Source organism: Colius striatus, chromosome 18 (assembly GCF_028858725.1).
Source record: "Colius striatus isolate bColStr4 chromosome 18, bColStr4.1.hap1, whole genome shotgun sequence".
Classification (NCBI taxonomy): Eukaryota; Metazoa; Chordata; class Aves; order Coliiformes; family Coliidae; genus Colius; species Colius striatus.
In genome coordinates, this window is record NC_084776.1 from 7,076,067 (window position 1) to 7,088,753 (window position 12,687).

The 12,687-nt window shown below is 59.6% G+C and overlaps 2 protein-coding genes across 9 annotated transcripts in view; one reads left to right on the forward strand and one right to left on the reverse strand.

Annotated features, from left to right (window-relative positions):
* Positions 1 to 4,312, forward strand: part of TMEM94 (transmembrane protein 94) — a 49,973-nt gene extending 45,661 nt beyond the window's left edge. For all 3 annotated transcript variants that reach the window (XM_062011001.1, XM_062011002.1, XM_062011003.1), the window contains 3 exons: positions 317 to 410; positions 639 to 809; positions 1,618 to 4,312. In XM_062011001.1, coding sequence (XP_061866985.1) covers positions 317 to 410; positions 639 to 809; positions 1,618 to 1,690 — 338 coding nt within the window. In that variant the 3' untranslated portion in view covers positions 1,691 to 4,312. The remainder of the gene's footprint in view (positions 1 to 316; positions 411 to 638; positions 810 to 1,617) is intronic.
* A 590-nt stretch (positions 4,313 to 4,902) lies between these two features.
* The window catches only part of CASKIN2 (CASK interacting protein 2), a 34,422-nt gene continuing 26,637 nt past the window's right edge, over positions 4,903 to 12,687 (reverse strand). For 4 of the 6 annotated variants that reach the window (XM_062010568.1, XM_062010564.1, XM_062010566.1 and 1 more), the window contains 9 exons: positions 12,457 to 12,612; positions 11,951 to 12,072; positions 11,427 to 11,508; positions 11,222 to 11,316; positions 10,884 to 10,994; positions 10,702 to 10,803; positions 10,327 to 10,465; positions 7,401 to 9,999; positions 4,903 to 7,161 (listed from right to left, as the gene is read on the reverse strand). In XM_062010568.1, coding sequence (XP_061866552.1) covers positions 7,065 to 7,161; positions 7,401 to 9,999; positions 10,327 to 10,465; positions 10,702 to 10,803; positions 10,884 to 10,994; positions 11,222 to 11,316; positions 11,427 to 11,508; positions 11,951 to 12,072; positions 12,457 to 12,612 — 3,503 coding nt within the window. In that variant the 3' untranslated portion in view covers positions 4,903 to 7,064. The remainder of the gene's footprint in view (positions 7,162 to 7,400; positions 10,000 to 10,326; positions 10,466 to 10,701; positions 10,804 to 10,883; positions 10,995 to 11,221; positions 11,317 to 11,426; positions 11,509 to 11,950; positions 12,073 to 12,456; positions 12,613 to 12,687) is intronic. The other 2 variants (XM_062010569.1, XM_062010570.1) reach the window with 2 other exon arrangements.

Below are 12,687 nucleotides of genomic sequence, written 5' to 3' on the forward strand. Positions count from 1 at the left end.
GGATGTCCAGGCCAAAAGAAGTGCTTCCTGATTGGAGAGCCAGCCCTACTTAGGAGAGAGGTAGTGTGCATGACTGTTTCACATCCTTCAGACCATTGAGGCTAGGCAGGGGAGCTCTGCTTGTGCTCTTCCCCATCAGCCATACTTGGGGACTTGGAATTGCTGTAGAGTCTGGTCTGAAACGACCTTGAATGAAAGGTTAGTTTCAGGGATGTAAATCACCTATTCCTTTGGAGTCCAAGCTGTTGGGGTATATGGTAAAGTGGTGTATCTGTATGTGATGCTCAGTCACTCCCTCTTCCATCTGTCCCCATAGTGTTCATATCCATCACCCACGTGCATCGCACGAAGCCGTTGTGGAAGAAGAGCCCCTTGTCCAACCGGTGGTGGACACTCACTGTGGCCCTTGTGTGAGTATCCCCAGGCCCCAAGGAGGTACTGAGAGTGCTGGAAGGTGAAATGAGGGCTCTGGGTCTGCTCCAGCACCACTTTGCTGGTGCTGAGGGAAATGATAGTACGTGGCAATTGCTCCAATTGCTGAAGAGTCTCTCTTGTTGAGCATTATGTCTGGTTTTGAACCCTGACCTGTAGATCCTTTTAGCTCTGTTGAGGTTTGCTGTGTCTGTTTATGATCTTAGATTGTTGGGGCAAGTGGCACAGACTGTGCTGGACCTGAAACTCTGGGAAAACCTCAGTTCTTCATTGACCTTTAACCACGTTTCCATCTCCCCGGTCTCTTGGCTCCTGGGTTTTCTTTCCTTGGTCCTGGTGGTTATCATCAATGAGATTGTCAAGCTGCATGAAATCAGGTATGGGGGTAGTAGGGAAGAGGTGGAGACAGGGCTGTAGCCTCACTCCATCCTGGCCTTGAGCTGATTCACAGGGAACAGGGTGGGGATAGAAAGGAAAAGATGATGGCATTGTGTAAGTCACCTGGCTATTGTGTGCAAGCTCCTGTCCCACCTCTTGGGGAGGAAGCGCAGGGGAGGAAGGAGGGTCAGGGAAGGGCAGTGGCAGTGTTTGGGAGCAGGAAGGGACACCACCATTTCCTTATCTCAAACCAATGAGAGGGAGACAGCCAAGGTCTATGAAATACCAGTGTGGAATTGGAGAGGGCTGTCCCCATCTTGTCCCATGAGGACAGAGAGGCATTGAATCACAGCAGAGGAAATACGTCTTCACACAGTGCCTGGACTGTGGGGCTCATTTTCACAGGAAGTGGCTGAAGCCAAGAATGAGCAGCAGGCAGAGGGACTGGCTGCTCCTCCCAGCACAGGGAGGTAACACTAACGAGCATTCATTCAGGAAATGGGTTGGTGAGGAAAAGCAGAGGGGATTAACAGGGAACCCTGATGGGGACAGAGCTGCTGTCTCTTTTTCCTGAGGAATTCTGGACCTTTCTCTGCTATGTCTGGTGGCCCTGGAGATGGGACTTGGCTGGATGGGATAGGGCTGAGGCTGTGAGTTGCTCTTGGGATTCACTGCACCTCCTAGAGTACCAAGCCAGGGGCTCCCCTGCTGCTTGGGGCTGTGCAGCTCAGGAATTACAGTGAGGCAGCCTTACTTGCCTTTCCCCCCTCCACATGCTGACTCTCTTCTTTCTTCTGCTTTCTCCAGGGTCCGTGTCCGTTACCAAAAGAGGCAGAAATTGCAGTTTGAAACCAAGCTGGGGATGAATTCGCCCTTTTAAACACTCCCAGCCTGAGTTCCCTGGAGCCAGGGCCACACAGCCACATCCTGCACTGGCAGAGTGGCTGCACCGAAGGCTTGGAGTTTCCCCTCACACATGCAAACCAGTCAGCCTCCTTGCAAAACGACATGGGGGCCCCCAGGCAGGGCACTGGTGGGGTCCCCCAGCAGGTATGCAGCCCCTCCCCAGCCTGCTTGGGTCACTCTCAAGGGAGCCTGCAAGATCTGGTGGCTGTTGAAGCTGCTCTTCCTTTATTTATTTATTACTAGAGGTTTTTGTTGGTATCATGGTGATGCTGAAATGAAGTGACTCTCCCACTGTGAGCAGGTGGGTTTCCTGAACCTGTCAGGAGAAGCTGGGCTCAGCAGGGCAGACATAGGGCTGCTGAAGCAAGAGATCTCTTTTGAAACCCATTTTGGTTTTCCATCTCTGCACCTCTCCCGGCTGAGGGGTGTGTTCGTGCCCTCTCTGTGTGCCTGTGTCCTGGCACAAAGGAGCCATCTCTCTTGCAAGCTGGTGGGTGTCAGGTGAGGCCTGGAGCTGGCATTCCCGAGGGACAGGGGAAGGAAGGGTGTGTGGCAGGGTTTGGGTGAGCCCTGGCTGGGCCAGGCCTGCCCTCTAGTGTTGTTGCTGCAGCCATGTGCCGGCTGGTGTGTGCTGCAAGAGAAGAGGGATGAGACAGGGCTTTAAGAAAAGCTGTTTGCATTTGTCCCTAGTGATGTGGTGCAGAGGGAGGCGGGAGGGCAGCTCTGCCTGCCTGCAGGGGGTCAGTATGGCTCAGCTTCCTCCAGCCCTGTTGAACCAGCTCTTATCTGCTTTAACAACCCCCAAAGAGGTTTAGAACTGTCCTCCTTTTTGAGATTCAGATTGCTGTTCTGCTTCAGTAAAATGCCTGCTTGAGAGAGCCATAGCTAGAGCTAACACCTGAGCCCTGCCTCTCCTGCTGTGGAGGTAGGGGGTATCTTTCCAGGTGAGATATCTGCATCTTGCAGTTGTGACTAACAGGGAGCTGGGTGGATGTCTCCTTCCCCAGCCCTGGCATGGTGCTGCATCCTCTACCTGCTCTCCAAGGCACATGGAAACCCCCCTCATCATGGAAGTCTCCACACTGCTGCCCTCACCTCTGTTCCTTTTTATTTTCTGGTGGTCTCTTCTTCATCTAACTAGGGCAAACCTTCCCTGAGGGCTGCTGCAAACCAGGATTTGCCCCAAAGCACCACTTGTGCTCTTGAGCTCCCAGCAGACCCCAGCTGTACTGGGAGCACTGGTGTCACTGTGGGCTGACAGTCAAGTGCCACACAGGAGCACATGGGCTTGGCTACTAGAGTATTGGTGACTCTCTAGTTCTAAGAACTGTCTACAAAAGCTGCTGAATCCTGGCACTGGTTTTGCTCCCAGCAGTAACACTACAACACACACTGTTGCTTCCCCTTTGGTACTCGAGAGTAAGGGCTGTGGGTCCTTCCCTGGCAGGCAGGGAGCTGCCTGGGCCCCCCAAGCTCTGCCCTGCTGCTCCACAGTGTCTTCCTTACATTTCAGCACAGCCAGAAGCACGCACACTACTACCACATGTCTCTAAGCAATACCTTTACCTGCTGTGGGTCTGGTAGGAGAGCAAGGCAAGGCTCCAGGCAGTCTCTGAGCTCTGTGGTGGGTGCTGGGGGAGTTCTGAGGCCTGGGCCCTGTTCCTACAGCTGGAGGAGGGATGGTTTTCCATGCTGCTGGGGATGGGGAGCCTGGGGAGGCACAGGGCTGCTCTCCTGCAACACAGCAGCAGCAGCCCACAGCTCTGCTCACCAGTGCCAGTGAGGCTGAACGCTGCCTTCGCTCTCTGGGGCTCACAGAGCTGCCTGGCTCAGCGAGAACACGCTGCATCTCTCACTCTCAGTTCACTACCTGCAGCTCCAGCTCCCAGGCACCTGTGAAATCAGCTTTTCTTTCTGAGGCTGGGGTGGGCTGGCAGGTGGAATAGGAGCAGCCCAGCTGAGCTGGAGTCTGGCGCAGCACCACACTGCTCGCTGCCATTCCTGCAGAGCAACTTCCCCCCCAAAAACCTGAGCACTTGGCCTGTGCCACTACCTGATGTAGGTGATAAAAGGCAGCAGATCCTGGGGCTTCCTGCTGGCCACACCTTCCTCTAGAGGAGGCCCCTCAGAGGGCTCTTTCTCTAGGTGATCACAAATGTTTCTTTTCCTGCACCTTCCTTCCCCTGAGCGACTTGGAGGGAGCTGAGGTGTACTGGTGGAGCCTTTGGGGTGCCCCCACCCCTGCCACCATTCCCTCAGCCACTGAGGTGCCCCAGGCTCAGGCTGCAGCAGGCAGTTTCCTACATCAAGCTGTTTTTAAATGGTGTATATTTTATATTCAAGTTTTTTGGGATGTATGTAAAAAAAACAGATTTGATTTGTATTAAAACTTGTAAATTGTATAAAAACCAAGAAACAAACCCAGACCCACACACATGCAGTGTATGAAGGGCAATAAATGATTGTCTTGGATAACACACCCAGTGAGAAGTTGCACCCAGCAAAGCGAGGAGGTGACTGTGTGTGGCTGCTCGTGTCACAGGCTGAGTGACCCAGCTCACCTGTTGTAGGGACACAGAGCTTGATGCTCCTGAGACTCAGGCCTGGCACTGACTCCCACTTTCTGCTCAGTTTTGGGCAAACCTGTCCAGCTCTGAATGTCTTCCCAGGGAGGAACAGGCTGCTTACCTCGTGGTGTCCCAGCCGTGACACACAGGGCTGATCCTGGCCCTTGCCTCGGTCGTGGCTGCTGGCACGGTGTGAAAGGAGGGGGTGAGCTGGAAGAGGTGCTGGAGAAAGGCAGCGTGGCAGGATGAGGAGGCCTGGGCTTCTTGCTCTGCACAGAGCAGGGCTCAGTGTCACTCCCATCACCAGGAGCCTGGGGGAGTGCTGTGCCTGGCAGGCAGCAGTAGCCAAGGCTTCAGACGTGCCCAAAGCCGGGCAGTGGGGCACAGGGAGATCCACGATCCCCAGCAATCACCACGTTACAGCCACAGTGGTAGGACTCAAACTGAACATTAACCTGACTGGAGGTGACAGTGAGGCTCTTACCAGGGCAGATTAGCTGAGGAAACCCAGGCTCTTGGGCACTGGAGGGGCAGGATGAAGCTGATCCTGCGAGAACTTCCAAGAGAGCAGGAGACGACTTGGTGCGATTTGACACGAAAGACACAACGAGGCAAAAGCTATCAAAAGGGTAAAATATGCCCCACTGTTTAATAGAATTTAGTCTTAATGGATGTTAGTGGAAAACAAAACAGATGATTAACACAAACAGAGCAGATGGTTTAAAATCTGTTGTCAGTCTGGTGATTACACGGGCTATTTTTTCCCCTCTCTGTCTCGCTGCACGGAGCAGGTGCAGCTGGGGTCAGTTAGTCCCAGTTGCAGTGTACATAACTTACACACCATACAGTAGCTTCAAAATAGAGATCTAGAGCTTCAAAAATAGGCATTCTTCTGCTAAAAAAAGGTTTAAATTCCCTTATTGACAACGAGAGCAGCCTGGTGCTACCCTCAGCTGGCTCAGACAGCGGCAGCTCCACCCCAGCGGCCTCATCCCTGACCCCAGAGTACAAGACTTGCAGTTCTGGTTAGTAAATATATATAATAAATCACATTTAAAATATATACATTGGCCTTTAGAAAAAAAAAACCAACCAAAAAACCCCCCAAAACGGAACCAAACAACATTTACAGTTTATCAACATTGGAAAAAACCCCAAAAGCAATCACTGGGCTTGTCCCAGGTGAGAGTAAAAAGCAGTTTAAAAAGGTTTCTGCAAACCTTTATCTAAAGTGCCACTGGCTGTAGCTAGTCCAAAACAGCCGGGTCCAGGCTGTAGCACTTGCCTGTTGGACACGGTCACTTAAATACAGCCCATGGGGTACGGGAATGAGGGCGACAGCCAGCCAGGAGAGACGGGGCTGAACCGCCTCACGCTCGCCTCAAGTCCAAGCCAACAACAGGGCTTTTTAATCCAGGGTTTTTGTGTCTTTGCTTTCAGCCCAGAAGCCAGGCTGGCAGCTCCCGGCCCAGGCTGGCAGCTCCTGGCCCGTGGCACCACTTGGGGCCGTGCAGGGCGCACAGGGCTGCACACCCGAGTCCCAGACTCCCTCAAGGGTCAGGAAGCAACTGCCTCTTCAGCCACCACCTCCCTTTCCAGTTTGATGACTTGTTTAGGAAGAGGGGCTGTGTGGATTCGGGTTGGGGTTTTTTTTCACCCCCTCTGTTTGGAGTTTTTGTAACAAATGGCACTTCAGCACGATCTTGGGTTCCCTTCTGGTGCTCTGATGCTTTCATTTGCTTGGCATGCCGTGTGCAAGCCAAGTTCAGGGCTCTTGGACATATTTAGCCATGCACTACTAAACAGACCCTGCTAGAGAAATCTGTCTTGGAGCACTGCAGCCAGCCCCACAGCTTGGCTGCAGCGAGCTCTCGCTGCTGTTCCCCTGCCAAGGCCGCGGGCCTGTGGCCGCATCCAGCCGGGGGGCCGGGAGCTGCCCGGGCTCTCCTCTACCCATGGCTCCGGGTGCTGCTGCTTAACACAGCCACTGTGCCTGCAGGGACGGGAGTGGGACAAGGGACCATTTTCTCCCCCCACTATAACAGGAAAGGAGAACACAAAAAGCACTGACCACGCAGGCGCCTCACCCTGCGGGCACCGGGGCGGTGCGTGGGCTCTGCCTTGGCACCATCCAGCCCGACTGGCGCGAACACACACATCGGCACCCGCAGGGCTCTGGGGCAGGGGCAGGCAGAGGCCTCGCCTGGAGGGTCTGTGGGTCCCACCGCTGGGGTTTGGATCCGCTCGGATGACGCTGCCCGGCGCTGAAAGCAACACGTGAAGCAGAAAAGGTTCTTCCTCACTCTGCAAGCGGCCAAACTGCGACGAGCCCCGTCTTCCTTCGGCTGCTGTCAGGCCTTGCCGGGGCTGGAGCTGCTCAGGAAGCAGCCAGCTCAGCGGTGGCTGCCTGGGGAGGTCTCTCCTTTGACACATTGTTGGCAGGGGATAAATAATCAGAGGCGGGACTCAATGCAGAAGGGAAAGAGAAAGGTCCCTTGTGGAGGCTCGAGGGAGCGAGGGCTTCTCTGTGGCCTCCAGGACCGTGCGTGCAGTCCCGCTGGGCTCTCCTGCTGCTGCCAGGCTGGTGGGAAATGCCTGACCCCCTCGGAAAGCAGCCCGTGGCTGTGCTGGCAGATCCAGAGGCAGGGCCGAGCGAGGAGGGGCAGCTGTGTTCCCAGCCGCTGTGCAAGGCCGGGAGGGAGGCTGCTGGAGGCCCAGCTCGGTGCCAGGCCCACTCTGCCCCCAGCACGAGGGGCAGGGAGGGGAAGGAGGGAGCGAGTCTCAGTCCAGCATCGCGTCCAGCTGGTCAGCCAGGTCATCAAACATGTTGCTGATGTCTTCCAGGATGTTCTTGGCAGAGTGCATGGCCCTGGGGTGGCTGGAGAGGAGATGGAAAGATGGTTAAAACACCACCTGAAGGCTGATGGAGTAGGGTTGGCCAGGCTGGACCCAGCCCTCCCAGCGCCAGCCAGGGCTCAGCTCACAGCCAGGCTCCAGTGTGTGACCCAGTGTGGCACAGGCATGTGCCCAAGCACAGCCCTTCCCCTGCCCTCACCCGGGGCTCCCCAGTCCCACCCCAACAGGCCCAGCCCCGGGGTTCCCCTGGTGCTGCCTCACCTCTCCACCTCCTCCACCGCAACCTTCTTGTCAGCCGCCTGCAGTGTGGCACTCGGGGTGCAGCTGGGCTGCTCCAGCCGCTGCTGGGCCAGGGCAGCCCCCGTGGCAGCTGCCAAAGGCTTCGCTGGCACCTTGTTGCCCACCTCCAGCGTCAGCGAGCCAGGACCAGCCAGGGACCCAATCACATCGGGCACGGCCTCGGCAGCCACCCAGGGAGCGACGGTGTGGCGGGAGGGCTGCAGGACCTGCTGGTAGATGGTCTTGGGCCCGGAGAACACCAGCTTGGTGGACGCCACGGAGGTGTGCTTGGCTGGGACATCTGCAAAGGAAGGGCATTTGTGGCATGCAGTGGCACACGTCCTCCTTGCCTCCTGTGCCAGGCCAGCAGGGAGCCTCAGGCCCCAGCAGCCGCTCTGAGACACCCCACAACACGTACCTGGAGCGGGCGTCCTCACCACGGCGGTGCCCAGCAGCTCCGTGGGGCTGGCGGCTTTGGTGGGGCTCGGGGCCTTCTTGATCCCTTTCTCCAGTGACAAGATGCTTTTCTCTATCTCAGCAATCCTGAACTCCACGCTGTCATCGTCGAAGGTGTCGCCGGGCAGCCCGGCCCGTGGCGCTGGCGCCGGCACGGTGGGGCCCGCGATGCTCACAGCTTGTGCCTGGGCATACTGCGGCGCGGGCACGGGCCCCGCCTCGGCCTGCCCCGCCATGCTGAACGCCTTCAGCACCGTCTGCAGCGGCTCCCGCTCCCTGAAGCGCGGCCGGCGCTTCACAGTGTCCGACTCGGTGAGGTTGAACTCCAGCACCGGCGGCTCCTTGGTGGCAGCGGGCGCTGCCGGCTCCTTCCCACCGGCGCAGGGGGCCTCTGCCAGCTGGGAACCGGGCTCTGCGTCTGGTGTGGCCGCGTCGGCCTTGGGCTGTCCCGTGGGCTTTGGCCGCTGTTTGATGGTTAAGTTGCCTTCCTCTGCAAAGGGGATGCACTCGCTGGAGCTGTTCTGGGAGGATGAGGAGGAGACTCCGGGCTTGGCCTCCTCCTCTGTGTCCGAGCAGGCGTCCTCCCGCCCGCCCTGTGCAGCCTCTGTCATGGGGGCCGTGGGCTCGCTGAATGTCCGTCTCCGTGGCTTGCTGCTCTCGAAGGGGTCCCTGCCGGCGTCGGGAAGCGCGGCGCTGCTGGTGCCGCCGCCACTGCAGGACTCATCGCCCACATCTGCCCTGGGGAGACAGTTCTGAGCCACGTGCAGTGGTTTGGGGGCCAAAAGCGGCTTGGGTGGGCTCGCTGCCGCCGTCCCCTCCAGTGCAGCTGCCAGGCTCTTCACCGTCCTGCCGCTGCCGGCATCACCGGGGCTGGCACCCGCGTCCGCCGCGTCCTGGGGGGCTGTGGGCTGCCGCTCGGGGCCGGGGGGCTGCTCAGCGTCTGCCTCAGCAGAGAGGGCGCTGGAGACAGAGCTGAGGCGCTTGGGAGGCGGCGGCGGAGGGCCCTTGCGCTTGGCGCGGATGGCGAAGGACTGGCTGCGGGTCACCTTGGCGTCTGGCGCCTGCAGACAGGCCCGCGGCATCTGGCTGCGTCCCGGCCGCCGCGTCAGCGTGGCGTAGGAGCCCAGGGTGCTGGTGGGCATCGCCTCCTCCTCCTCGTGCTCCCCGTCCGACAGCGCGTAGCGGTTCAGGCTGTGCGAACGCTTCTTGTACTTGAAGCCTTCGCCGCCGTTGTGCTGCTCCCCGCCGGCCTGCCAGGTGCCCAGGGCTGCCCCGGCCATGGGCGGCTCTGTGGGGCTGCACTGGCTGTGCAGGTAGGAGAAGGCTTTTTGGGCCGAGGTCTGCAGGCTGCTTTTCTGCCCAGAGGGGATGGAGGGGTATGGGTGCGTCAGGGCCTTGGGCTGCTCCGTTCCCAGGATGGAAGGAGCCGTCGGGGATTTCAGGGAGACATGTGGGTACATGAAGACATACGGGGCTGTGGCCTTGCTGGGGGTCTGGGGAGGAGTACAGGGGGTGACTACGGGCGTCCCGGCACCTTTCTGAGCCGCTGGCCGGGCGTACTGATCCGTGCCTTCGGGCAGGTTCCTCTCCTTGAGAGGGCTGCCCCCGCCGCCGTTGACGTGGCCGTTCAGCCCCTCGGGGGACACGAGCTTCCCGTAGGGCTCGGGACTGGGCCACCCTGGCAGGCTGGCCGGGCTCTCCTTGCTGCGGGGCGGCACGCAGGACTGCCCGCTGCTGCCGCTGCTCTCCCCGCTGCCCAGGCTCTCCTGCGACAGGCTGGAGAGCTGCCGGGACAGCACGTTGTCCTGCGAGTGCCCCGAGCCCCGGGAGCGCACCCCGATGCTCTCCTGGCTCCGGGACATCCCCTGGCTGTTCTTGATGCCCAGTGTCTCGTGGCAGCTGTTGGACATGGCTGTCTGGAGCTCGTAGCTGAGCTCGCTGTCCTGGAAGGTCGTCATTTTGGGGGTGTGTGGGGACTGGCACTCCCCATTCTCCAGCGACTCGATGGTGACGATGTCCAAGGCACCGGGGACTTTGCGTCTTGCCAGAGTTGCTTCTGCTTGGTTGAGGCTTTTGCGGAGGTCTCTGAGCTTCTTGACGGCCAACATGATCTTCTTCTGGTGGCCTGTGGGAAGGTTGCAACAGGAAAGGGGCGTTAGGTCAGCTCTGGCCCCCAAGGCATTTGTTTCCTGGCCAAGAAGAGTCATGGTTATGTTACCAACCAGGGCAAAGGCCTCCAGGTTATCCAAACCCTGCCCATGGGAGGAGACAAAGGACAGCCAGTGTCCCCCTGGCTCAGTCCAGCTCCAGCCTGCCAAGGGGAGTCCTTAGGGACAGCAATGAACTGCCCTTTCCTGGTGCTCAGGACATGTCTGCATGTCCCAGCCTGAAAGGGACCTGGGGGGAAGACATGGCTGCCCTGGGCCACCCCAGCACAGCAGCAGGGACTCACCCAGCTTGTTGATGCCAATCTCTTGCAGATCCTCCCACGTCAGGTCCGTCACGATGGTGATGGAGTCGTAGCCGTTGTTCACCAGCTTCTTGTGGTACTGGGGCAACCCGATGGCACTGAGCCAGTCCATCAGGTCAGCCTGGGAAGAGCAGAGACACTGCCGTGAGCATCGAGGCACAAGCAGCACCTTCACCTGTCCTCTCCCTGACCGTGGCCAGGAGGCTGAATTTTGGGGGTCTCTCTGCATGAACACAGGCTGTCACAGCTTGTGTTTACTCACAGACCCTACTCCTGTCCTGCCCGGGGGTAAGTGTTCTGAGACAAGACCCGGGGAGAAGAGGGTGCTGGACCAAGGCCCCGGTGCCAGAGACTCACCGGGATGTAGTTGGGCAGCCACTCGGCGATGCTGAGCTGCCCAATCTCAGTGGAGATCTTCTTCCTGTGGCCCGGCTTGGTCACCCCGATGGCTGTCAGATCCTAACGAGGGGGGCTGTGGTCAGGGGTGGCCTGGGCAGCGTGGGGCAGCCCGAGGGGTGCTGGGAAAGGACCTGCCTTACCTCCGGGGTCATGCGGCTGATGGTGGGGACATCGTAGCCGGCGTTGAGGAAGTTGGCGGTGTACGACTCCAGCTGGAACTCACTCAGCCAGTTGTAAATGGCCTCTGCGTCCTGGGCAGGGGACAGGACAGAGCAGCCCATGACGGTGGCTGCAGGGGCTGGAAGGAGCTGGCTGCTCCAGGCAAGATGACAGGATCTCCTTGGGCAAGACCCATCTTTCCTCAGTGTCCCTAAGAGCCAGCCCCCTGTGTCCCCAGTGCAGTGAGAGTTGAGCTGAGAGCCCCAAATGTCACCCACCCTCTCACCCAGCACACCAGGTCCCCAGTTGGCCCAGTTACCTTCCCCTCGAGGAGCTGCTCAGGCCGCAAGAACTGGTGGGAGAAGACCCTGTCTCCAGGGGGGCAGCTGCCTGGGGTCTGGTGGCTCTGTGGCCCTGGACGAGGGGAGAGGAGAACCGTTGTGGGGGTGCTGGAGCAGTGAGCAGCCCCCAGGGCTGGGGGGACAGCTGTCCCCGAGGCACCATGGAGCTGGGCCACCCCTCACCTGCTGTGGAGGTCAACTGCCCATTGCGTGGCTCCGAGCCCAAAAGCTGCTGCTGGAGGTCGTCGCCGGTGGAGGGCAGTGGCTGAGGGAGGGGAGGAGGGAAAGGAAGAGGGTCACCCCTGCCCCAGACAAGCCCTGTCCCACCCCCAGGAGCAGAGTGGGGGTCCCTGCTGAGCACAGCCTCACCCAGCAAAGGGCTGGCCCCTAGCAAGTGATCTGGGCAGGATTTGGCCCAGGGCCCTTTTTCTCCTCTCAGATGACACAGAACATGGTGGAGATGCTGTATGGTACCAACCACAGCCTCCAGCTCTGCTCAGAAAGACCAGCTGTGCCCAGAGGGGCAACTGGGCACCCCCCCAGGAGCATCCCCCTGCTGAGTCCTGGCAGCAAATAGGTGTTTGGTGGAGGATGCTCAGCTCCTGCAGCCCCTCCTTCGCTGGGAGGTGCTGGAGGTGACAGGGAAGGTGCTGGGGCTCCATGTGCAGCCTGGAGGAGCAGCACAGGGGCAGCGGGTTGGTGCCTACCCTGGCGTTCTCGATCAGGATGCTGGTGCTCTGCCCGTTGGTGCCCTCGGTGCTCTGCCCGCTGCCGGCGCTGCGGATGCTGCCGATGCTGCCCTCGCTGCCCACGCTGTTCCTGTCCCCTGCTGCTCGGGGCAGGTGAAGAGACCATTAGGATCAGGGCTGACACGGGGCACAGAGGTCCCTGGATGGGGCCCATGTGCCAACACGGTGATGCCAGTAAAAAGCAGCCTGCCACGAGATCCCTCTGGCCACCGACCATGGCAGGGAGAGCCAGGCCAGCAAGGGCTGCACATGGGGGACATGGGGACACAGCCCAGCTGAGGACATGGGCTGGGAAGAGGCTGCTCTACGGGCTCCCCTAAACCCCCTGTGCCTGCTCCCTCGCATCTGGCTGTTTCCCCACCGGCAGGTGGAAGGAGAATCTTCCCCCCGTGTCCCCCTGCACGGGCAGAGCCGGGGACAGGGGAAGGTCCCCAGCCCCTCTCCTGCCCAGCTGCAGCCCTGACCTGAGCTGTCAGGGCCCGGGGCCGTCCGGGTTAGGGTGAGGTGGCCGTAGGGCGCTGTGGCGCTGGGGGCTGCCGGGTGAGGACCCTCGTCGGGGAGGTGCTGCTGGCCGCCGGGGGGGCCCTGGCGCGGGGGGTTCCCGCGGCACACAGCCATGCCTGCGTTCAAACACAAAACACCACCGTCAGAGCCCCGCAGGAGGGGTACCTGAGCCTCAGCCTCCAAGCTACAGC